At 42.5% G+C, this 27,506-nt stretch overlaps 1 protein-coding gene across 2 annotated transcripts in view; it reads right to left on the bottom strand.

Annotated features, from left to right (window-relative positions):
• Positions 1-27,506, bottom strand: part of ARHGAP28 (Rho GTPase activating protein 28) — a 230,082-nt gene that overhangs the window by 9,861 nt on the left and 192,715 nt on the right. For both annotated transcript variants that reach the window (XM_075316393.1, XM_075316394.1), the window contains exons 11-14: positions 26,907-27,104; positions 19,135-19,278; positions 10,000-10,127; positions 5,142-5,200 (exon numbers count right to left, since the gene is read on the bottom strand). In XM_075316393.1, coding sequence (XP_075172508.1) covers positions 5,142-5,200; positions 10,000-10,127; positions 19,135-19,278; positions 26,907-27,104 — 529 coding nt within the window. The remainder of the gene's footprint in view (positions 1-5,141; positions 5,201-9,999; positions 10,128-19,134; positions 19,279-26,906; positions 27,105-27,506) is intronic.

Below are 27,506 nucleotides of genomic sequence, written 5' to 3'. Positions count from 1 at the left end.
CGTGTACTGATTAGCAGTATACAGCGCTTTCTCCAGCACATTGCACCACTAAGTGTTCTGTACTAATATCTGACTTTACTGTCAAAATTACAGACACCTTCCAGCAGCCATTTCTACTATATAAGCACATACTTCTTATTTTCCCTAAAAGGGAACTTTCAGGAAGCTTTTACTATTGAGACTAGTTTTCTGGTTGTATACAGCCAAGTAGGCTTGGAAGTCATATGCAAATTAGCCTGGAAGTGCAATAGAGAGCATTTACACCCCTCCCAAGTGCACTTTCAGGCTAATCTGCATGAGGCTTCAAAGCTTGATTTCTTAACGCTGAATTCTACAAGACAGGTATCAACTTATTTGACGTATATTACCAGACCACTTGTTTCAGTCGTAAAATCATTTTGACAAATTCTCTTTCATGTTATATTTGTATTACTTTAAGATAACCTTTTGGGGTCTCAAGTTTTAATTATCTTATATTACATTAGTTTGCTTTTTCTGAACTAATAATATACTGCTCAAAAAAATAAAGGAGAGAGAAGCTGTGGAAAGATTAGGCGCAAATAGGGTCTTATCCAGTAAACAGGTGGGGGGTGAATGTCAGGAAAAACACTCACCTGGTCTGGTTGTGCCAGTCACAATCTCCTTATTTAGCATGGAAATAGCCTGTAAGGCAGCGGTCCCGCAGCGGTAAGACGATAATAAAAGCAGGAGGAAAGCGGGTTTAAATACCGCGCCAAAAGCACAGGAGTCCGGAGGGTGTTAGTAAATCCCTTTTTTATTTTCTCAGGTCTACGCATTTCAGGGACATATCCATCCCCTTCATCAGGACAATATACAGAGAATACTATCTGATAGTATTCTCTGTATATTGTCCTGATGAAGGGGACGAATATGTCCCTGAAACGCGTAGACCTGAGAAAAAAAAAGGGATTTACTAACACCTTCCGGACTCCTGTGGTTTTGGCGCGGTATTTAAACCCGCTTTCCTGCTGCTTTTATTATCAAAAAAAAAATAAAGGGAACACTTAAACAACAAAATGGTATTTTAGTGTTCCCTTTAGTTTTTTGAGCAGAAGATAATCTGAGAGACGTCTATCCTACTATACGCAACCTTATCAGAAAGAAATGGGCATGTTCCGAGCTGCTGATAATGTAAAATAATATCAAAGTTAAGGCCCAGTCACACACAACGACTTACCAGCGATCCTGAAAACGATACGAGCTGATAAGGATTGCTGATAAGTCGCTGGAAGGTCGCTGGTGAGATGTCACACAGTCAGACCTTACCAACGACACAGTAACGATCAACAACCTGTATAACAATCTCAGCAGGTGTTGGGACCGTGTTAGGAGGTCGTTGGTAGGTGTCAAACACAGCGATGTGTCCTGCCCAGCAGGACATCACCTTTGAAGAAAATGGTCTGGACCATTTGGCAACGACTAGCGATCTCGCAGCAGGGGCCTGATCGCTGGTAGGTGTCACACATAATGAGATCACTGGCGAGATCGTTGCTGCGTCACAGAAACTGTGACTTAGCAACAATCTCGTTAGCGATCTTGTTGTGTGTGACGGGACCTTAAGGAAAGGATGACCTGTTTATTTACAGTCTACAGGTTTCAAAACCTTCTGATTCCTTCATCAGGATGAAACCACATCGGGATCTATCAACTTGCACTGCAGTACCCATGCCAGATCTTTGATGCTTTAAAAGGAGTTGTGCCCACAAAATGCTTCAAGGTGAGAATATTTGTTCTTGTTTGTTAAGATACCAGGGAGATAAGACCCTATTGCGCTTACTTGTATTTCCAGCCTTTCAATATACTATATGTGCAACTTTACACATTAATAGATAATAGGTAGCAAAATATTTACAACTTTAAAAGGGTTTAATCTGGTCTTCTGATAAAAGCGTACAGTCACTCTATTTGCACGGTATACTGTCAAGATTCTCTGGTACTGCTAGCAAGAGTAGACACTTAAGTGAATGTCAAATACAGTGGAATCTCGCTTAACGAGTAACCCACTTAACGAGAATTTTGCTTAACAAGCAAAGCTTTCTGTAAATTTGTAACTCGGTTTACGAGAAAGCTTTGCTGTACGAGCAAAATCCTCACCTCAGACACTTCCGGTTCCGTATATCCACCGCGCTCTGACCCACTCTTGCAGTCCACACAAACACACACAAACACACACAAACAAACAAACAAGCACGCATGCACACACATACAGTATTATGCTCACCTTACCTTCTGTTCCATCGCCGGCCTCCTGGGTCTTGTAGTTCGCCGGTGCATTATGACGAGGGAGGAATCCTCGCGGCGAACTACAAGAACCAGGAGGCCGGCGATGGAATGGAAGGGAAGGTGAGCATAATATGTGTACCTTCTGTTCCATTGCCGGCCTCCTGGGTCCTGTAGTTTACCACTCCACGCTGTGTATCGGGTAACCATCGGCGACGAGGCAGGAACTTCCGCTGTCAGACGCTACTCAAAGGCAGTGCGCTGACCAATCAGAAGCTCCTGCCTTTGACGGCAGCGCTCTGGGTGCGTAAGTTCCTCCCTCATCGTCATGGTTACCCGATACACAGCCTGAACAGCAAGTCTCAGCAGGCCGGCGGTGGAATGGAAGGTAAGGTGAGCATAATATGTGTACCTTCAGTTCCATCGCCGGCCTGCTGGGTCCTGTAGTTTGCCGCTCCACGCTGTGTATCGGCAGGCTGCGCGACGAGCCAGGAAGTTCCCCTGTCACCCCTACTCAAAGGCAGCGTGCTGACCAATCAGAGTCAAGCGCCTCCTGCCTTTGACGTCAGCGCTCTGGCAGTGGAAGTTCCTCCCTCGTCGTCATAGTTACCCGATACACAGCCCGTACTGGTGAAAAGCAAGTCCCAGGAGACCGGCGATGGAACGGAAGGTAAGGTGAGCATAATATGTGCGTGTGCTTTTGTGTGTTTGTGTGTGTTTGTGTGAGATTGTGTGTGTTTATGTGTGTTTGTGTGTGTTTGTGCGTGTGTGGAATGGCACAATAGGGGACCAGGATGGGACATTTAACAAGTTGTGGAACGAATCATCTGCATTGCAATGATTTCCTATGGGAAATCTTGCTTTGCTGAATAAGTAACTTGGTTAACAAGCACAGTCCCAGAACGGATTGTTCTCGTTAACCAAGGTTCCACTGTATGTGATTTAAAATCTTTGGAACACATTCCGACTAGACATGCTCAACCTCGCTGAATTCACTTGTATTGAAAGAGGAAGATCATGTCTAGTTAAAATGTGACCAGAAGTATGCAAATCACATGCAAATCACATGCTTATGTACCGCCCCACGCTCGGCCGCAGCCGAGCCGCTCGGGTCCGGGCTCGTTCGGTGGGTGGCTTGAGCGCCTCCGCACCCAAGGGTCACGTCGCTCTGAAGGGAAGCTGGCACTACGTGAAGGAGGGTGATCTTCGGTGGGGAGGTTCACGGCCGGGGCCGTGGTGTTTAGGGATGTAAGTTCGTGAAGCCACCCACGGGTTGTGGTGAATGTGGACACCACCGCTGCCGTTAACTAGGCTCCCGGGAACGGTGTTGTGCAGCCTGGTGTTGACCCCTCCATGGACAGGGGGAGATGGTCCCGGGGCCCGGTGGTCGCGAGGTGCAGGCGTCTTGGTGCGGCGCGGTGCGCGGCCCGAGGGCACTGTTGTACTCACTATGACAGATACATCAGAGTCTCTGGTAAACCAAAAGGATAGTGGTCGGTGCCCGCAGCTGGCTGCGCTTGGTCCCCCACCCGGTTTGGTGGTTCCCGCCTTTCTCCTGCACCTCGCTTTGTAGAATTTGACTGCCTATGCTTCAGTGACGGTAGTCCGCTCCCCGGCTTTATGTGTGTCTGGAACCCGTTTGCCTGCAGGCACTGGCCCGTGGGATCTCTCTGCCTGTGCGGTGGTTTTCTATCCCCCTCGGTGGGCTGTTGCCGTCTTTTGGGTCTTGGGACGGGAAAGGACCTAAGGTCCAGACCTCAATCAGTAAATTCGACGTGGTCCAGTGGCTTCTGGACCTCGTTCTGGGTCTGAGTACCCCTCCTGATGCTCCGATTTCCAGTTGGTTTCCCCGTTTGGTACCGGCGGGGCACTACGATGTCCCGGTCCCTTACGGTTCCACCAGCCATCTTCCCGGCTCCTGCAGGCGGCAACCACCATTTGCCTCCTGGCCACAGGGTATCTGGGCTACAGCCCAGACCCCTGACAGACGTTTACTCTTTACCACTACTCTCTTTCACCTCCAAAACTGATCTGTTTGTGTTTTTCCCGCCTCAGGCTATCCGAACTCCTCGGTGGGCGTGGCCAACTGCCTGGCCCCGCCCCCTGGTGTGAACGTCAAGACCTGAGAGGGGTGACTCAGGGTTTTTAGGTTGGCTGCTGTTACCTTGTTAGGGGACGGGTGTTTGTGCAAGGGCCTACCTCTGACTACCTGGCTAGTCCAGGGCGTCACACTTATGGTAATATAGTAGAATCCTGGCAGCGTGCATTGCCTGCTCTGTAAAGATTCAGAAGTCTACAGTCACGCAGAATGACTGTAGACTTTTATCAAAAGACTAGTAAACCCCTTTAATCTAAAAGTAAAATTTGGTACAGGAGAGGTTTCCATTAGCGTGCAACTTTCAACAAATTTTTCATGTTGAGCTGATACCTCATGTAACAGCGGCTGTGGAATGAAATACAAAGTATTTTTTTTATTTTGCTGTTGTGGAGATATTTGGCACTTAGGGCTGTTTCACACATCCGGCATTTCGCCGCTTTGCCGGATTCATCACACTCCAGTACGGTGCAATACAGTACAATGGTATCGCGGCAAGCTCCGGTCCCAAGATCCGGTCCCATGCTTCGGTCACATGACAGCATGTGACAGCATGAGTTAACTCATTAGGTGCCAAATACTTTGGTAGCTAATAGAATAGAGAGGCAAAATTAAAAAACAAATGTTTTATTCCGCTCTGCAGCCACTTTTACATTGTGTTATTAGTTCAACCTAAACATTTGGTGAAAGGGCTGCCAAATTACAGTATGGACTGGACTCTTCCATTATAGACAATGATTCTGGTTATGTTGAGAAAGCTATGGCATCAAACTCTATAAAATAATCAGCTGGAAATCATTCTTACCTATGTTTCCTCCAATTTCATATAAACTTTGGTTGAGTGATTTATCAGAAGTGCCATGGCTGAAAAGGAAAACAACATTTAAGGACTTTGATTGGAAACATCTTTATGTAGTTTTCTTTTATTCTAAATATGTAAAATCTATTGTTTGAGATTTCTCGGCCACAGCTGTTGTGGCTGGCATCTCCATGTTGTATTCTCTGGGGAGTACTACTAATTAGTTCCAGATTTCTAACCAGACATTCTGGCATGAAATTGTTGGTTCCTTTAATATTACTATAATGAATATGGCTTTCAAGTATGATTCTCAGTTAATTATATAAAAAGAGAAAGCCAGATGTCACCAACAATATCTGAACTAAGTTTATGGGCAAATAGACGAAATATAAAATTAGTCTTTAGTGGAAAAAGTACCAAGTGTAACAACACCAGCTGCAATGCAAATGTCATTTCATCACTCAGTGAAGTAGATCTATTTAATATTCCATAGTTTGCTAGTAAACACACTTGACCTTCATTATATTGCCTGAACTATAGGTAAAGAATGACACTTATCTATAAACAATCAATATATAGTGCAAATATCAAGATTGAAAACCATAAGCAACAACAGGACCACATACATAAAGATACAAATGACTGCCAGTCCTTTTGTGAACTGTTCTTAAAATGGTAGCTACACTTTTATTTATTTTAGGATTGTATTCATCATGTAAAGTTAGGAAACTTTGAAAATCACTTTATTAGGGAATTTGTCTTTATTCCTGGGAAAAAAAATGTATAAAAATTGCATCCAAGTCATGCTTTTTCTCAGACTATTTGCCTGTCTTCATGTCTTAAGTTGCTTTGATATTAGAATATACTTATTTGGAGTTCAGATGTTGGCAGTTAAATGATCAGCTCAGCACCCATGTGTCATGGAAATGGGATGACTGGATAGAGCACCTAGGCTGGCCCTCAAACTGTCCCTTATCTCAGAGGTACACTTGATGGTAGCGAGGTCTGAGTCGCCAGCGTGACCCTAACTCCTGTCCAAGCTCTGGTGTAATCCCCCTCCCTCTCCTCCTTCAAAGGGGTGAGCTGGGAGCTTAGTCACAAACTCCACAACTAAACACGGACAGGGGAAAAAACTAAACTCGTACACACTACAGTTAAACACAAAGGAGCGACAATATGTGCATAGGGGAACATAAAAGGGAGGAAGTAAACAGACAACCAAGAAACTTCCACACCATACAATAAACACACAACTGATCACCAAAATTGGATCACCACAATAAGACCGGTGACAATAAGACTGGAATTGCTGCACAAGCGATCGGCACTGAGTAGCAGGATCCAGAATCTTATATAGGGATACACTCAGAAGACCATATGAATCGGAGAAGTGCAATGCGAGAAAATCTCGCATTGCACTCGGACCAATGTTATTCAATAAGGGAGATCAGATGGTCGGCTTTTTTCTCATCCAGATTCTGGATGAAAGAAAAGTTGTAGCATGCTGCGATTGTCAGCAAGAGGCATATCACCCGCACCCATACAAGTCTATGGGTGCGAGTGAAACATCGGATTGCAGTATGATGATATCCGAGTGCAGTGCGATAATCGCATCAGCTGACAATGGAGGACATAGAGAGATTAATCCCTCCCTCTCTGATGCCATAGTATCATGTGAATCCAGCCTAGGAAGGAGACTGCTGTGATTGGTAATTAGCAACCTGAGCTCCTAGCAGACTTTTCCAGATCAGCAGGAATTAACTCCTGGAGGACTGAGGAACAGTGCACATAAAATAGCCAACGCCCAGCTCTGGCTGAACAACTAGAAGACATCAGGTTGCCTGTCCGACTCTGCAGTGTGAACAGAGCCTGATGTCTAATGAGTTTGTAACCGAACATTGCATGAAACCATACCTCACTAACTCTGTAAATACCGTAAGCTCCTGCAGGAGACTGTTCTTATAACTGCAACACTCATAAGAGGAGAAAGATGCTGACCATTTCACTGCAATCATCTGTACTCCAAATGAATTTGTTCTAAAATCAATATATATAGGAAATAGACTAGAGAAAAGAAAGGGTTCGGAAGTCACTAAAAAGCAAATACATTGCAGGAATGAAAACAAATCTCTTAATAAAGTGATTTGCAAAGTTTCATAACGTTCCGTGCTGTATAAAATTTTGAGTGAATGTTTGTGGTATATGCTGAATAAACATTCCATATACGTGCATATGTATATTCGCATGCCCATAGACGTAGACCTACATTCCACATACATACATATGTCCAAATATTGTTATTTTTAAGTCCAGTAATAATCCTAATCAGTAATGTATCATCATGCAAACAAATTTCCATTCAATATATTGGAGTCAGTTGGTGGCAGCGATTTGCAATTGTATAGCTATACTAAGTGGCAATGTTGTAGCTTTTCATCCCCAATGCAAAATATCCAACAGGGCCTCAAAATATCATGGGTCTTCATTAATATTGGTCATCTCATATTGCCAAAGGGACATCTAACCGTCACCACACTATAAGCACCAACTCCTGCTTCCACTGTAGTTATGCCTTTGGCTATACTGCTGCATGGTTTTGGAGACTGACGATTGTAATCCAGACAAGATGGGAACTAAGCCCCCTTTCTCATTTCTCTCTCCTAGTGTCCGTAGATTAGCAAAAGGTTGAGCAGACATAAGGCCTCTTTCACACGTCCGTGAAAATCACGCACGTTTTTCACGGACGTGTCAAAGGTGCGTATTGTCCTTCGTGTGCCGTTTTTATGGCACACGTGTGTTCTCCGTGTGTTATCCGTGATAACACACAGAGAACGGGAACTTTCTGCTCACCTGTCCCTGATGTACCTGTCCGTGGTGCTGATCTTCGGTCTCTGGTCCTGCCGACTCCCCGCTGCTGCTGCTTTCGGCCCGCAGTGAAGTGAATATGCAATGCGCATAATGAGCGGCAGTCAGAAGCAAGTGACAGCAACGGCAGAGACAGCAGGGCTGGAGAAGGTGAGTAAAGTTTTGTTATTTTTTTTACAGACACATGTGTTTTCTGGGGGGTGTGTCACACGGAACACATCCGTGTGGTCTGTTTGCATTCCATGTGACACCCGTGATGCCGTAGAAAAACAAACATGTCTACGTGTGGAGTACACGGGCACACGTATGCTCCACATGTACACACGGTCCATGGCAGAATACGCACGTGAGCGCAGACCCATTGATTTTAATGGGTCTACAAGTGCCCATGTCTCCGGTACGTGAGGGAATGGACCAAACACGTACCGGAGAAACGGACGTGTGAAAGAGGCCTAAGGCAGCACATGACTGCCGGATTACACCTCAGATCCAACCATATCATGACCAGTCCATTTTCCCAATTCCTGGCACATTTTCTATTTTAATTGCACATACAATTTTAATGCCTGTATTATTTTTTTCTTGTTTGCCTAGACAAATAATTTTTACTCATGTTTTTGGGGATACAGTATGCTTAATTTTTATGACATTTTTTTATTCTTTTTTCTTGCTGCTATCTGGGGAAAGCGTAAAGGAATATAGGAAGTATGTGTCTTTTTTCACTTTTTTTTTTTAACGACCACAAAGTACCACTAAAACCATTTTAAATTATGCTCTTCTTTCCGTATAAATAATTTTTATATATTGGACATATTTTTTCATGGAGACAATGTAGAAACAATGTTTTGGACTTGCAATGTCTCTTTTTTTTTTTCAAGTTTTCTAATATTTATTTATATAATTCTTTTTACTGTTCTTATTTATTCATTTTTTAATTTATTTCACACACTGTGGCACTCCACCTTCCCCCACAATAAGTTTTTAAAAGACCTTTGGGAGGCATTTTAACATATTAATACATTCTTTTAATAGCCAATTTCCAATTTAACAAGGGCAGGCATATTAGCCCCAGTTACAGGGGAAATTCAGTCTCCTGCCCACATAACAAAGCCGAATGGGTTTCTTAAGTCTCAGTAGCTCCTGCTCTCTCCCAATACCCAGCGATCACATGACTACTGGGTTTGGCGAAGAAAGCACTGTTAGTATTTTGTAATCTATGTACAGAACACTTGTTCACTGTTGTGTATACCAAGATCAGGAAGTTAATAAGCCTTCTTTATAGGGAGTCTGGCTGTGTCTGGCAGGTAGCTCCTCACCGCCACAGCTGCATGATCTCAGGCATCTTACTCTGCATTGATGTTTTAGAACATCAGTGCAAAGTAAAACACAGACTGTCTGGATGTGTAAAGTCTATGGGCTGACGGGAAGTGCTTAAAGAGTACATATCACCAGTCTAAAGCCATTTTTCTCAAAATAAATTATTGTCAAAAGTACTTAAAGGCAACTTTAATGTCACTTAGCGAAAGTTGGGTCCAAACTTCCGGGTTGTGAAATGTGGATGTTTGACAAGTTGGTAGAAGAATTGTACCAAGACTTTGTGGAATCTTGAAATGATTGACTGCACAGGTAATTATTTGGGGGAGTCATCCCAAAACAACTGCTACCTCTGCAACCTCTATCACTACTCAATATGCTTCTGGAAAAAATAAAACAGACTTTTTTCTAATCCTAACCAATCCCTGTAACTACAACAGGATACATCTGAAGTTTTGTTTAGTCTTTAAGATCCTCAATATGTGATTTTGAAGTAGGTCCTCAGTCAAGGTCACTGAAAATGTCTCATTGTTTTGGTTCTTTATTCCTAGATTTTAACTAATTATATTCCACTAAAAAGACAACGGAGAGATAGATCATCATGTGGCATAAAAATGATGAAACAATTATGTAGAGTAAAAGGAACATAAAGGGAAGGAAGCACAAGGACAGATCACCACAGCACCTGTTTTCACACTGAAACCGTGCCAGGATGTCTTTGGCTTTTGTCCGACTGTTCAGCTGGATTGCCATGGAAACCTTTGAGTGCAATGGAGCATAGACTCTTATCACTCCTTCAGGTACATCACAGTGCTGAAATATAAAAGCAGAATAGAGCTGTTATAACCACAACACAGGACGGCTTTTCTATTTGGGCTTAGAGGTGATGATGGATGTAGTACAAGTTAAATCCAACAAGAAAATCGTGTAACACCCAAGCATTGCCTTTCTTAGATTCCAAGTTTACTAAGGGCATGATTGAACTTAAAGGGGTTGTCCAATACTTGAACATTGATGACCTATCCTTATGATAGGTTATCAATATCTGATTGGCCGGGCTCTGACACCCGGCACCCCCGCCAATCAGCTCTTCACGGTGTCACTGAGTTTCAGATCTGCTCAGTCTTCTGATAGTGGCTGTGGCCGAGTATTGCACATCCACATCTTATTAATTTGAATAGGTGGCAGATTTACAATACCCAGCCGCTATCAGAAGAAGGGGCAGCTCCAGAACTGAGCATTTCAGGCCGCCTCCTGCCACCACGCGCATCGAGAACAGCTGATCGGCGGGAGTAGAGGAGAGTGGATCCAGCTGATCAGACAATGATGACCTATTCTAAGGATAAATCATCAATGTAAATGTAGTGGACAACCTCTTTAAATTGAACTCTAAACACAGGTTAATAACAAAAAATAGTAAAATACAAGAAATATGAATTATAAAGCTTCTTTTAATGTCTTCATTGTCTTTTCAAAATGCCACCCAAGAGGAATAATGGTAAAATTACATTCAGTGCATTACTTCTTCATGGAATACTTCCTAATGTTCATTATATAAACTAATAGAGGTTGTCACATCTGTCTTCAGAAGCACACCACTCTGCAGCCTCCTGACTTCCTGCTTGCCTGGGATCGGTGCATTTTTGATAATTAACAGTTCAGACCAATTACATAGATGCACTGTTGGATTAAACTATGTGCTGCCCAATTCTGCAAGCTGAAACAGCTTTACCTCTGCAGCATCAGATCAATGCTGATGCACTGAAAATAGCCAGAACTACAGTGCCTTGCGAAAGTATTCGGCTCCCTTGAATTTTTCAACTTTTCCCACATTTCAGGCTTCAAACATAAAGATAAAAATTTTAATGTTATGGTGAAGAATCAACAACAAGTGGAACACAATTGTGAAGTTGAATGAAATGTATTGCTTATTGAACTTCTGGAGTGAGTTTACTGCACTGAAAGTAAAGGGGACGAATAATATTGCACGCCCCACTTTTCAGTTATTTCTTTTTTACAAAAATTTAATATAAGCAATAAATTTCGTTCACCTTCACAATTGTGTCCCACTTGTTGTTGATTCTTCACCATAACATTAAAATTGCTTCTGTTTATTTGCACTTTGCAATTTTTACCTATTTAAGAACAGGAGACAAGATATTAGATACACTCTACAAAAGCTGAGCAAGTTGTAAATGTGCTGTGCAAGTTGTAAAATCATAATCATAAAACAAATCGTCACATGGAAAATGATTCTTCTAAAAGACATTTGAAAAAAGCCCAAATGATAGCGTCTGGACAGGTATTCTATAACCTGAGCCTCATTATTGCACATACTGGAGGAATACAAACTGGGTCTACGTGGTAAACCAACCCGATAGTGGGGTCTACAGAGAAATGATGGGCACTTGTAAAGCCAAATAATACAGCATGTTGTAAGCTAGCACCAGTTCAGTACTTTACCTAATTACAAAACTGACTAATATACTAGTGAATTATTAATTAATAGAAGTAATTTTCTTTAGGCCACATAATGTCTCAATGACGCCCCAAAGCATTTCATAGTTAACACGATCTATCCGGCATCCCGACACATTTACAGCTGAAGTGACTCATCATACACTCAAAAGTCCCCAATGGCTCATTATTCTAATCAGAATTGATAATTGCATAGGCAATACTCATTAAAGTGTAATTGCAAAGTATCCCTACATCTTATGTACCAAGTATTCGATTACATTAGGAGCGTTTTAGAGAGAAATAGCATCCAATCTAGATCTTGTGTAATCAGATTAGCTAAATGATGCTTCCATACATTTTCTATATGACACTATCATACTTCCTGCTGTATTTTCCATTTTATTTACATAGATTTTTTTTGTTTAGTCTAGTGCACATTCTTATATAGACGGCACATGATCAAAGTACTGTAAAAATGTGCCTAGATATGTATATGTCCTTTAAACAAGGCCTTTGTTAATTCATACTAATACATGACTGAGGTCTAACTAAAGCACCATATACAGTGGGGAAATAAGTATTTAATACACTGACAATTTTGCAAGTTTTGCCACCCACAAACGATGGAGAGGTCTTTCATTTTTCTCATAGGTACACTTCAACTACACCGTGTGCAGAATTAATAGGCAACTTGTATTTTAGAGGGTTTTTTTCTTATTGATCAACAACTATGTTCTGAATCAACCCAAAAGACTCATAAATATCAAAGCTTAATATTTTTGGAAGTTGGAGTCGAGTTTTTTTAGATTTGGCTATCTTAGGAGGATATCGGTTTGTGCAGGTAACTATTACTATGCAGAATTATTAGGCACCTTAATAAAAAACAAATATATTCCCATCTCACTTGTTTATTTTCACCAGGTAAACCAATATAACTGCACAAATATTAGAAATAAATATTTCTAATATGCAAAAACAAAACCCAAAAAAATTAGTGACCAATATAGCCACCTTTCTTTCTGATGATACTGAACAACCAACCATCCATAGATTCTGTCACTTGCTTGATCTGTTTACGATCAACATTGCGTGCAGCAGCCACCACAGCCTCCAGACACTGTTCCGAGGGGTGTGCTGTTTTCCCTCTCTGCAGATCTCACATTTTATGAGGAACCACAGGTTCTGTATGGGGTTCAGATCAGGTGAACAAGGGGGCCATGTCATTATTTTTTCATCTTTTAGACCTTTACTGGCCAGCCACGCTGTGGAGTACTTGGACACATGTGATGGAGCATTGTCCTGTATGAAAATCTTGTTTTTCTTGAACGATACAGACTTCATCCTGTATTACTGCTTGAAGAAGTTGTCTTCCAGAAACTGGCAGTAGGTCTGGGAGTTGAGCTTCACTCCATCCTTAACCCAAAAAGGTCCCACAAGTTCATCTTTGATGATACCAGCCCATACCAGTAACCCACCTCCACCTTGCTGGCGTCTGAGTCGGACTGGAGCTTTCTGCCTTTTACTCATCCAGCCTCTGGCACATCCATCTGGCCCATCATGAGTCACTCTCATTTCATGTGCCCATAAAACCTTTGAAAAATTAGTCTTAAGATATTTCTTGGCCCAGTCTTGATGTTTTTTCTTATGTTTCAAAGGTGTTTGTTTTTCAGCCTTCCTTACCTTGGCCATGTCCGCGAGTATGGCACACGTTGTGCTTTTTGATACTCCAGTAACGTTGCAGCTTTGAAATATAGCCAAACTGGTGGCAAATGGCATCTTGGCAGCTTCACGCTTGATTTTCCTCAATTCATGGGCAGTTATTTTGTGCCTTTTTTGCCCAACACAATTCTTTTGACCCTGTTGGCTATTTACCATGAAACGCTTGATTGTTCGGTGATCACACTTCAAAGGTTTGGCAATTTCAAGACTGCTGCATCCCTCTGCAAGACATCTCTCAATTTTGGACTTTTCAGAGCCCGTCAAATCTCTCTTCTAACCCAGTTTGCCAAAGGAAAGGAAGTTGCCTAATAATTAAGCACACCTTATATAGGGTGTTGATGTCATTACACCACACCCCTCCTCATTACAGAGATACACATCACCTGATTTACTTAATTGGTAGCTGGCTCTCAAGCCTATGCAGCTTGGAGTAGGACAACATGTATAAAAAGTATCATGTGATCAAAATACTCATTTGCCTAATAATTCTGCACATAGTGTATAATAGACAGATTCCCCCCCCCCAAAAAAAAAGAAATCCAGAAAATTTACATTGTTTGATTTTTAAATAATTAATTTGCATTTTATTGCATGAAATAAGTATTTGATCACCTACCAACCAGTAAGAATTCTCGTTCTCACAGACCTGTTATTTTTTCGTTAAGGAGCCCTCCTACTCTGCACTCATCCCCGGTATTAATTGCACCTGTATGAACTCATTACCTGTCTAAAAGACACCTGTCCACACACTCAATCGATCACACTCCAACCTCTCCACCATGGCCAAGACCAAAGAACTGTCTATGGGCACCGGGGACAAAATTGTAGACCTGCAAAAGGCTGGAATGGGCTACAGGACAATTGGCAAGGAGCTTGGTGAGAAGGCAACAAATGTTGGTGCAATTATTAAAAAATTAAAAAATTGAAGCCACACAAGATGACTGTGAATTTTACTTGGTCTTGGGCTCCATACAAGATCTTGCCTCGTGGGTTAAGGATAATTCTCAGAAAAGTCAGGAATCCGCCCAGAACGACACAGAATGACTTGGTCAATACTTGAAGGCAGCTCAGACCAGTCTCAAAGATTACCGTCAGCAACACACTACGCTTAAAATCCTGCAGAGCATGCAAGGTTCCCCAGCTTGAGCCAGAAAATATCCAGACCTGTTTGAAGTTCACCAATGACCATCTGGATGATCCAGAGGAGGAATCGGAGAAGGTCATGTGGTCAGATGAGCCCAAAATAGAACTTTTTGGTATGAACTCCACTCACCGTGTTTGGAGGAAGAAGGATGAGTAAAACTCCAAGACCATTCTAACTGTGAAGCATGAGGTTTGAAACATCATACTTTAGGGGTGCTTTTCTGTAAAGGCGACAGGACGACTACACCATATTGAAGGGAGGATGGATGGTGCCCTGTATTGCAAAAGTTGGCCAACAACCTCCTTCCCTCAGTATGAGTATTGAAAATAGGCCGTGGCTGGGTCTTCCAGCATGACAATAACAAGAAACACACAGCCAGGGCAACTAAAGAGTGGCTCCGTGAGAAGCATTTCAACGTCGTGGAGTGGCCTAGCCAGCCACCAGACCTAAACCCAATAGAAAATCTTTGGCGGGAGCTGAAACTCAATGTGGACTAGTGGCAGCCCCGATACCTGAAAGATCTGGAGAAGATTTGTATGGAGGAGTGGGCCAACATTCCTGCTGCAGTGATATGAAATATTAAGTTCTGTTTTTCTATCGTACCAAATACTTATTTCATGCAAGAAAAGGCACATGAATTATTTACAAATTATACAATGTGATTTTCTAGATTTTTTGGGCAGATTCTGTTTGTCACAGTTGTAGTGTACCTATGATAACATTTACAGACCTCTTCATTTTTTGTAGGTGGGAAAACTTGCAAAATCGTCAGTGGATCAAATACTTATTTTCCTCACTGTATACACTATATTAGATTTGGCCCCACCCAAGGTCTTTGGCAGAACACGTCAACATGTCTGCTGTGTAAGGGTGTTTCTCGACTCTTCCCTGACAGATAATGTTTGCCATTTAACATTAATACCACAATTCTTATGGTCTAAGGGGAGATAAGCTGCTGCCAGAACTGACTGGCAGCAGTATTTTTCCCTCTCCTCAATGAAAACACAAATGCTCCTATATCATATCATGTCCGAGGGTAAAATGTGATAAGAAAACAGATAACTGATATACAAATAAAAAGGAAACGTGTGTTACGAACCGGCGCCGCCATAGCCACAAGCAGCCTGCTGTGGTTCCTGTTGCGCCCAGGCGCCGGCTGCCGTTCTTGGCTGTGCCTCGGGTCGTCCAGTTGGCTGCTCCTTCCACCATGTCTAAGTGTGGAGAGGTGGCTAGTGCTCATGCGCGCGCCGATTTACCCCAGCCAGAGTCTAAGCCCGCTGTTTTGCCTACTGAGCATGCTCAGCCTGATAGTCTCATAAATGACACAGTCCTCAGTTCAGGCTACTGAGCATGCTCCCACAATTAATTCTAACAGCCTCTTTGCACAGGTACTTGGACTTCGTGCTGTGTCAAAGTTCTGGGATGTGCCTACTGAGCATGCTCAGGCAGATAGTCTGATTTCTGAGTCTGTTGTTCAGGCTACTGAGCATGCTCAGGCACTTAGTGCATCAGAGGCTAGGTCCGGTAAGGACCTCACTGAGCATGTCTGTGAGGTGGCAGGCCCTGATAGGGCAGAGGGTGTCAGGTGTCTGACTCCTGATGATGTGGCCACTCCGGACTGGCTCGCAGAGGCCCGCCCCTATGATCTGGCACCTCACCATTGGTCGTCAGACGATGACTGGTGAGGTGTTTGGGGCGTGGCTGCCATGAGGTCATCAGTGACATGGCGGTTCCGGATAGGCCGCTGGTGACGTCGCTGATGATATGGCACTCTGCTATTGGACCTTGGTGGTTCCAACCTGGGTTTGGGGCGGATCTAGGTTATAAAAGGGGCAGGAGACAACATGGAGGTGCGCAGTCTTCACTCATATTCATTTAGAGTTCATGGTGGCATAAGCTTTGTTGGAAGTGGTAGGTAGGGCTAGGCGAACGGTGCCTGTAATGCCAAGATTCGTGGCTCGGCACATATGGGTCAGGCGCCGTGCCTCCTTGGTGCCGTCCCAGTTCTGCTATAGCAGTCCAGTGGCGTTAACTGGACTGCGGCTGCTGTGTCACCTGTCCGTTCGTGACTCCTACGCACACGGATAGCATACCTGTTGCGTTACTTGTCCGGTTGTGTTCTCTAAGCACACGGACAGCGTATTCCAGAACCCCTGTGGAGTTAACAGGGTGTTCCTGGATTGGGTGTGTGAAACCTATTTCTCTCCTCGGCTTCCCAGTCAAATGCTACTGGTGGGACTACCTGGTCTGATGTGTCCTTCACACACGTGGCCAGTCGAGTGGTGACCAGAAACGCTAATCAAAGGACCGCTTGGCCTGACGTGTCTTACACACGTGGCCGACAGGGCGCTGTCGCAGCGGTCTTCTCGGTCAACGCTAACTGGTTACCATCCGGCCTGACGTGTTCCCTACACACGTGGTCGGAGTAGCGCCCGCTCCACCGAAACGCTAACTTGGTTATTGTCCGGTTTGACGTGTCCCTACACACGTGACCGGTTCCTGGGTTATCTCTGAGTCATCAGCTCTATAGTCTCCGCCTAACCCACAGGGTGCCAGCAGCTCCATTGCCATCTGGAGCACGGTGGACCCCGACTGGCGATTGGGATATATACCCCCTGGTCCTAATCTGCCGGTCCCCCCGTAACAACGTGTATATGGGTCCTGACGATTCTTGATAACAGATGTTGGATTAAATTGGATGTGCTGTGTTTGAACAGCACATTTCACCAGTTTCACCAGTACTAGTATGTCAAACTGGTCACATCATGGAATAGTGGCTGCAGAGCTGAATAAACATATTTTTTAATTTTTCCTCTGTTGCATAGATATGAACTTGTAAAATTTAGGTTATAATTTATAAATCTAATTGAGAATTACCAGAGATTTGTCTCTGTGGGTGTGTACTTTTTCCTCTGCAAGATGCTGACCAATCATAAGCAGGATGCATAGTGCATGGGCAAAAACAAAATACACCCAGGAGGTCAGAAGAATATGTTTTCTTTAGTGAGATGTAATCACAGACATCCCTGCTCTCAGCCCTGATCTCTGCAGCTACTGTGTAGAGTTCAGCTGAGCTGAGTGTCATTACAAACACCTCAAACATTCATTTCAGGGCAGTCAATGTGGGGAGAGGGTACACAGCAGAGCTGAGTATCATTATCAACACATCTGCACATCTGACAGCAATGAGAGGAGATCTGAAAGTGTTTGTAATCCCAATCAGCTAAGGCTATACTCTACACAATAGTTGCAGAGATCAGTGAGGAGAGGTTACATGTTATTACATGTATCTCAAGATATAGCAAGTTCTTCTGACCTTCTAGGGCCATGTTCTTTTTTCCCCTGGTATGACACATCCTGCTTATGATTGGTCTATGTCATGTGAGGGAAGAAGTTCACCCTACCAAGAACAAATCTCTGGTAGTCTCCAGTGGGACTTATAAATTATAAACTAAACTTTTCCGCAATAGAGATGAGAAATAAAAAAATAAAAAAAGATGTTTTAAATTAATCTCTTCAGTCACTAGTCTATTATGCGGGACATTTAACATGCTCAAGCCTGTGAAAGATCCTCTCTAAATGCATGTATTTTTACCCAAACATCATTCCTGTCATTGGGTTCCGTAAAACATTTAACAACGTTTGCCTTCTATAGCCTTTGTGTTACCATGTCTATTACAAGATGCCCTCCTATGGACAACCTTCCTATGATATAGATTGTAGTGTGTTTGTGAGTTTTCTGACTAATCATCACTGTGAGTTAGGACTACCTATCATTAAACATGGCCATGTTTGCCAATACAAATACAATGTTAGAACACAAGGTAGACAAGACACAATGTCTTGTCAGGGACGTTGAACAAATGCAAAATACTGATGAACACCAACTTACACTAAAGGCCCCATCACACACAATGAGATCGTTAACGAGATCGTTGCTGAGTCACAGTCTCTGTGACGCAGCAACTATCTCGCCAGCGATCTTGTTATGTATGAAACCTACCAGCGATCAGGCCCCTGCTGTGAGATCGCTAGTCGTTGCGGAATGGTCCGGACCATGTTCTTAAAAGGCGATGTCCTGCTGGGCAGCACGCATCGCTGTGTTTGACACCTACCAACGATCTCCTAACATGGTCCCAACGCCCGCTGAGATCGTTATACAGGTCACTGATCATTACTGCATCGTTGGTAAGGCCTGACTGTGTGACATCTCACCAGCGATCTCCCAGCGACTTACCAGCGATCCCTATCAGGTCGCATCGTTTTCGGGATCGCTGGTAAGTCGTTGTGTGTGACTGGGCCTTTACCCTTTACACAAGTTTTGACCTTGTATTTTGGCCAAAATAGAACTCATACTTGAATGCATTTATAAAACTCTTCATTGCTGATAGTTGTGTGAACCACTGTTCAGTATTTTTCATCTGTCAACTTCCTTAATATAAATGTGAATTCATACAAATAGTAACATTTTGACTAAGGTCAGAAGATTCTCCTCACCTCTCTCCTTTCAGGTCTTTCACGCTCCATAGTCTTTCTCCTCAATAATTTCCTTACACTTTTATCAAAAATAAGCTGCTTCTTGTTATTGTTCAGCGCTGCCTCGTTCATTTTCCGCACTTGTGAAATAAGAAAGGCTGGAACCTATATAAACACAGAAAGTAAACATTAAGACAGCTATAAAATAGATTGTACCATATCAGTTTTTACAATCTTGTTGTATTACATAAAAGTGATGGGTCGCAGACTTGTGTGATTTATTGGAATCATGTCCTGTGACCAGATTTTGGATTTTTATACTTTTATAGCAGAAACTCAAGGGCAAACTTGGTTGCATTACAAATGCAGTGTCAGTTGTTGCCAAAAGGCATAGAAAGATGTAATGAATCTCATTTACCAAAATTGAAAGTTATACCCATAGGATAAGGGATAATTTACTGACTACTGAGGGTCCGACCGATTGGATACTCAGCTGTTCCGAGAATGGAGCTCTGGAACCAAGGGACCATGTTCATTCATTGTCTACGGGGTTGTCAGAGAAAGCTAGGTACAAAGTGTGATGACATAGCGTTTGGCTACTTCTGTGAGGGTGAATTGTTCTTAATTAGGCCAGATATATGGGTCCAATTGTTTGTTAAATAAAGAGAAGATAGAATATAAGTTGTCTCTACACTGATCGAAGCCTTATTGTTTATAAAAGTGTATTGCCTCATCCCCTCTGACTCCATAGTTCGAAGGAAAATTATGCAGTCGGATTTAACTTGTGACCAATGAGAGAGCAGCTATCTCCACCAATCCTGTAAGAAAACTGAGTGGTATAAAAGGGTCTTGCTTCTGTCACCAGAGTGAGATTCTACATGCCCCCAGCTGAGGAACTTCGGCTCCCGCTGGGGAATTACAGAACTGAACCAAAAGAAGGATTCTACATCAGCTCAGTTGAGGAGCTTTGGTTCTGACTGATGAAACACAGAACTGCTCCCTAAGCTTGCTGCTATCTCTTCTCAGTGGGTCACCGCCAAAAGTGGGGTGATGCTGGAGTGGGATAGTTGGCCCTGGAAACACTGAAGTCACAAAGACTCTAATCCCTGATGGGCCAACGGAAGGGTGAGACTCTTGAAGCTCATCAAGAGAATGCCGAGAGTGTGCAAAGCTGTAATCAAAGCAAGGTGGCTACTTTGAAGAACCTAAAATATAAGACATATTTTCAGTTGTTTCACACTTTTCTGTTAAGTATTTCATTCCACATGGGTTAATTCATACTTTTCATGCCTTCAATGTGAATCTACAATTTTCAGTCATGAAAATAAAGAAAACTCCTTGAATGAGAAGGTGTGTCCAAACTTTTGGTCAGTACTGTAAGTACTGTATACCTGTATACTCTATACAGTATACCATTGTACAGTACAGTATATACTATATAGCATGTCTATCAATTTGCATTTGTGGATACAGTATTGTACTTTCTTTCTGCTAACCAGTGCAGCACATTGCTTATACTGCACCTCTCGCACACCAACAATTTTATTGTAAGCTAACATGCAGTTTACCGTAATGTGTTTTATAAGCTTTTTACTGCACTGATCAGTACTTTGTATTAGTGAACTGTAATAATTTATCTGAATACAGTACATTATTTTGTATTACTGTAATAAGTTTGTATAAGTACACTAAATATTTTTGGCTTGTGGAACAAATTGTCTGCATTTCAATTATTTCCTATGGGAAAATTTGCTTTTATATAGGAGTAACTTGGTTTAAGAGCACACATCTAGAATGAATTATGCTATGATGATAATATCCTGACTAGGTCATATCGTGGTATCTTTTAGTGTAATAGTACCCTTAAAGGAATAAACCTGGAGAATGAGATTAGGTTATCTAATGGCTTCTATGACCATGTCTAACCTTTGTGCAAGAACAGTATAAGGCCCTGTGCACACTGGAAAACGGAATTTTCTTAAGAAAATTCCGCAGGGTCTGAAAGATTACCGCACTCACGGTAAAAAAACGCGGCAAACCACACCCGAAAACCACATGCGGTTTTCCGCGGTTTTACCACGGTATCGTTCGCGGTTTTGCCGCGTGCGGGTTGGTACATGTGCTTTAATGCATTCAATGCAATAAAGCACGCTCGCACGTTCATACATGCAATTAAAACCTCACAGGGGCACCGTACGCAAGACTATTCTCAAATCTCGAATGAATTTCTTCGTTTTTACAAAAAATTATATCAAATTCGAACAGAAGAGTCGGCATTGGAGAGAGACAAGAGGAAATGGGGTATACAAAACTACTTAACTAAATTGAATCTTCCGAAACTTTCTAAAACACAGCAGGCGTCCTTAGAAAAACCGTTCTCCCGGGCTGAGGTTCAGTCCATCCTGTCCAGGAGCCCCGTGGGGAAGGCTCCAGGTCCAGATGGCCTCCCCATTATCTATTATTAGAAATTCTTTGATATTCTGGGGGAGCACCTATTAGATTCATGCAACGCCCTTCTACATGGCGACCCTATACCCAAGCAAGCACTAGAGGCACATATATCATTAATACACAAAGACGGGAAAGATCCAGAGTGTTGTGGAAACTATAGGCCCATCTCACTCTTGAATGTAGACCTAAAGATATATGCTAGTTTAATTGCCAATCGAGTGGCAGATATCCTTCCAGATCTCATCTCCCCAGAACAATCAGGTTTTGTCAGAGGTAGAGAGGGGAAGGATAACGCACTAAGAGTAATAAACCTAATGCAATTCGCCAGGACACATAAGCTGCCTCTAGTCCTGCTGGGAACGGACGCCGAGAAGGCATTTGATAGGGTGGACTGGACCTTCTTGCGGGAGACGCTGGAGGCCTTCCACTTTCCTCCAGATACCACACGCGCAATCCTACAGATGTACACAGCCCCCACAGCCAGGATTAAAATAAATAATACTCTCACCAACCCTTTTGACATTAAAAATGGCACAAGGCAGGGTTGCCCCTTATCCCCCCTACTCTTTGTTTTGGTCATGGAGCCATTACTAATCTCCATTCAACAGGATCGGGACATTGAGGGGTTTAATCTACAGGGAGTTCATCACAAGTCCGCCGCCTTCGCCGATGACTTGTTGGTGGTAATGTCCAAGCCGGAGAGGGGTTTCCCTGCCTTTATGAAATTATTAGAGGAATATGGCCGATGGTCCAACTTCAAAATAAACCTATCCAAATCAGAAGCATTAAGCATTAATGTCGCCAGTAAAGTCACTAAATCTCTACAGAACATGTTCCCTTTTCGGTGGCCAAATAGTCATATAACATACTTAGGCATTAAGATAGGGAAAACCTTCAAGTCCCTATTTGATTTAAACTACAAGCCCCTTCTTCCTAAACTTACCACACAAATAGCCTCGTGGAAGGCTCCCTTCCTTTCGTGGATGGGTCGGAAAAATATAATTAAAAGCATTATACTTCCCCGCAGCTTTTCTCTCTCAATGTAACTCTTTAATTTCCAACTACGTCTGGGACAAACATAAACCGAGAATCAACTTTCAAACATTGAACCTCCCAAGGGACAGGGGGGGCATGGGGCTTCCCAACATATCGGTATACTACCAAGCCGCCGTCCTGTCTAGAACGGTAGACTGGATCAGACGCCCACCGACTAAATTGTGGATATCCATAGAAGAATACCTAGCCCCTACTCCTCTACGAGCTATGCTACTTTCCCCTGCTAACCAGAGGGATAAAAGATCCGTCACAAATGAGCTTACGAGAATTCTATTGCACAAATGGAAAAAAAACAGAGAGATACTGGCCCCGCCCCTCTCCCCTCTAACCCAAGTTTCCGACATATTAGATGCCGATGTAAACCAAGCCGCGTCCACGAAATCCACATTTCTGACCAATGTGAATGTTCCGATAGCTGATATCTTGGTGGACGGCTCTTTGATTTCTGACCAGGAGATGGGTATGAACCCAGGCCTCTCTAAGCTCACATTTCTTCATCATACAAAGTTAAAATATGTGATTCATCCATTACTACCTCACACTCATCTTGACAGACCTTTAACTACTTTTGAATCGTTTTGCATGCAAACCCGGACTCCCAGGAAAATTCTTTCTAACCTGTACCAGACCCTGCTTACAAAAAAGCTGGTGGTAAAGAGAGCATATATACTAAGATGGGAAAGGGATCTGAGCACTATATTTACTGATTTACAAACGAGCCAGATTTATAATGCCTCGCACGGCCCGTCGTGTTGTGTGAGAGTTCAAGAGAACTCGTTTAAAGTGATTGCGAGATGGTACATTGTCCCCACCTCGTCTAGCACATGGAGCTCTTCCAACTCAGATCAATGCTGGCGATGCGAGAGAGACAAGGGAACATATTTACATGTTTGGTGGTCTTGTCCGATAGTCCAGACCTTCTGGAGGATGGCATCAAAGTTAATATATGATCTCACAGGCAAAAAGGGGGTTCTGGAACCTGGGCAAATGCTTCTGAACTTCCCAATGTGGCCTAAAGACAAAGCTACTTCAAAATTGGCGTCATTTGTAGGCTCAGCGTGTAAACTCCTCATAGCCCAATTGTGGCGCACAACGAAAATTCCTACTCTCACACAGCTTTTGCTGAAGATTGATCAATTGTATCACGTTGAAGAACTCTCAGCCCTTTTGCGTCAAAATATGCTCTCTTTCCTTCAGGTCTGGAAGGCTTGGCAGGCCTATAAGTCTAAACCACAATTTTCAATAGTAACCTCGCAGACGGTAGTATAGGGGACTGTAAGTTACCCTTCCCCTCACCATTGTGATGAATGACAGTTGTCTAAACATCCTTGCCACGAACTGAATGGATCCAAGACCAAAATCTTCTCCTTTTTTTTTCTCTCCTTTCTATTTCTTTCCCCTTCCCTTTCGTCTCTTGAACCCTCTGACTCTAATCCTGTAACTGAATTTCAGGCGACGAAGTTCGCTCTCCTAGATTCTAGATCCCCCCCTACCTCTAGTATCTAGGATACTTGTTGTTAAAAATTGTTGCATATTAAAACAGAAACCAGAATACTAAGTTAATTAGGGCTTTCCTAATACTAGATAGTTAAGTTTATTAATTTGTTGGCTCGGACAGCATATACGTAATCTGAGATATGAAGTTGAAATGGAAAGCGTCTGATGCAAATGTGATTGTATTAGTCAAATCTGTGATTTCTATTGTTTGTGTATTTTTATTTTTATTTTGCTTCAATAAACAAAACATTAAAACAAACAATGCAATAAAGCACATTGAAGGAAAAAGGAAAAAAAAAAGTAATTTCCTTCTAAGATAGATGGTAGATAGATAAATAGATAGACAGAAGAATAAATAGTGGGATAGATACATAGAGTCCCTGTGAGTACACGCGGCATTTCTCCCGAGCAGTAATGTGTTGTTCACATTACCGGCTGTGGGAAATGACCAGTAATTACCTCTGCTGTCTCGTTGCGAGACTGCATTCAGCACTGTGTGTCAGTTGCGGCTGGATGCAAGCATCGCAGGACGTGGATTACGCCGGAGCTGTGTGTTTCGGGGGGGGGGGGGTTAATAAAGGGGTGAACCAGGGGCTTTTTTGTGTTTTATTTAAAATAAAGGATTTTTCGGTGTGTGTGTTTTTTCACTTTACTTACGGGTTGATCATGTCAGCTGTCTCATAGACGCTGCCATGATCAAGCATGGACTTAGTGGCGGTGTTTCGCCGCCATTAAATCCTTATATTACCCTGATAGCCACCGGATCATGGCAACAGGAAGAGCCGGGGACACTCCGGTACTGCCACACAATGGATGCGACAGTCCCGGGGCAGCTGCGGGCTGATATTCTTGGCTGCGGGAGGGGGGCATTAACCCTGCCCCTCGCCCTCCCCAGCCTGAGAATACCGGGCCGCCGCTGTGTGCTTACCTCGGCTGGATGGTAAAAATACGGCGGAGCCCACGTGTTTTTATTCCTATATATCCGTTTGCTTTCTATGTGTATTCTATATGTCTGTGTCTGTGTGTGAGTGTGATATGTGTGTTCTATGTCTGTGATGTGATGTGTATGTGTTTACTCTCTGCTCCGCTTCCTCTTCCTGTCATAATGACATCACTTCCTTACAAATTGCAGGCAGCGATGAACATTACTGCAGGTAAACTGCGAAATACCGGAGGGAATAACACAGGAAAACGCAATGAACCGCACAGAATTTGCTGCCTGCGTTATTTCCTGCGGGATTTCACGATTACTTGGCAGTCAATGGAGTGAAATGCCGCAGCGACGTGCGGAAAAGAAGTGACATGCAATTGTTTTTGCTGCGGGAATCCCGCAGCAAAACATGCAGCTGTCAAAATCCGCCTAGTGCGCACAGCATTTTTTTTCCCCATAGGTTTTTTTGGTGAATCACTGCAGAGATGTTATGAACATTTTCTGCAGCGAAACATGCAGTAAAACCGCAGGAAATCCGCGGCAAAAAACGGCAAGTGCGCACAGGGTCTAAGAGTCCTTCGCAGTCCAATAGCGCATCATAATGCAAATTCTCCATATTTTTGAGGTGGGAATGTCCACCTTATCTCTTAGGCTCCTATGAGGCTGCATAGATTACACCAATGATATGTGCGCCCATGGATCAGAGTACCTTATAAAAGACCCCCACCTATCAAGCATATAACATTTACCTTCATTCCTGACCAGGCCCATTTTCGGAGATTTTCGTAGATGTGGTTTAAAGAGCTGCACAATATTTTTTTGTTTGGGTATTCAAATAATTTTTGTATTTTTTTGTGAAACATGAGGTCTCATCATGTTATTTTCAAACTTTTGTTTAATTTTTAGGTTGATAGGTGATAACGGTGGGAAAGTAATAAAAAACATCTCTTCACATTTATTCATTTTTTTTTTTTACGACAACAAAGGATCATTAAAATATGTTTTATAATATGGTCTCCTTTTCATAACAATCATTTTCATTTATTGGACAGGTCATTAATTTTGGTTTTATGGGGGCGGGGCTATTAACATTGATTTAGTGTAGCAGCGACTTTAATTACTCTCTCTTTTTCCTATTTATTTTTTATTTATTTCACATCTTGTAGACTGTGAGCCCTTGTGGGCAGAGTCCTCTCTCCTCCTGTACCAGTCTGTGTTTTGTATTGTTCTTGATTATTGTACTTGTGACATGTATAGCGCCATGGAATAAATGACACAATAATAATAATAATGATAATAATAATAATAATATTGTGACCACCATAAGATCATAAAAGACATTTAGAGAGGGAGGAATTTTAACATTGAAATACTTTTTATTTTATCTGATTTCCCCTGTAACTGGGGACATTCAGCCTCTGAGCCGCATTGCAGAGCTGATCTTGGTGGGGTAGCAACCCGCTGGTGCTGCTTCCTCTCTACACACAGTGATCACATTCCTATTACATTCCTATTACAGTATACACAGCACTTGTTTAGTGCTGTGTATACAGCAATAGAGAAGGTAGAGATGGTAATAATTGGTCTTTTCCTTTTCTATGATAAGCTGTGTCTGACAGCTGGCTTTTCGCTCCTGTATTGTGTGCATCTGTGCTACTATGCAGTGACGTTTTCAAATGTCAGTGCAGAGTATAATGTTGGCTGCTTGGACGTTTATCATGGAAGTCGAGGGTATCAAACATTGCACTGGAGTAATGGAAAATAAATTACAGCCATTGGCTTTAGAACGTGAAATTCATGTTTTCTTATACAGGAACCTCTTAGCTCTATAATCTTAATATGGAAATGTTTTTCTCACCGTCCATAGAATGTCCTGGTACCTAATTAAAAGTCGAACAATGTGTGCCGTAGATGCTGCCGCCTTCATTTCTTCTTGGTTTGCACTTTTACCTTTGTAAATAAACAGGTTTGGTGCAAGGATCATAGATACATTCCACAAGCTCATTTTGTTTTTTTCTTCATTCGAGACAACTTTTTTTAGGAAGTGTAGTAAAGCCTGATAGAAAATAAAAAGAATATTTATTTTTTTATTCTTAATTATGCATCTTTATTAGACATTTTTCAGTTTAACCAACAACAGATATATCCACAGTATCCTGCAACCCCAACCAAAACTGCAAGTTGCTAATCTGCATTTTGTTCATAATAAGGCTATGTTCCAACAAATATCAGTATCCATTGAGTTTTTAACGCTGCAGATTTTATGCGCCATCTCCGAACCTAAGTTTACTTGTGTTTTTTATTGAGTTTTTGTGTGCTATTTTGACATTAATTTTTTTATTGCGCTTTTTACACTACATTTTTTCGTCTCTGTTTGGTCGGTGAGCTTTTAAATAAAGCTGTTTTGTTTTTGAAACATCCTGGTATTGACATCATTAGGTTACGGATTACATGCATA

The sequence above is a fragment of the Anomaloglossus baeobatrachus genome, chromosome 6 (genome assembly GCF_048569485.1).
Source record: "Anomaloglossus baeobatrachus isolate aAnoBae1 chromosome 6, aAnoBae1.hap1, whole genome shotgun sequence".
Classification (NCBI taxonomy): Eukaryota; Metazoa; Chordata; class Amphibia; order Anura; family Aromobatidae; genus Anomaloglossus; species Anomaloglossus baeobatrachus.
The sequence above is the reverse complement of the archived record's forward strand: the minus strand, read 5'-3'. Positions and strand labels throughout refer to the sequence as shown.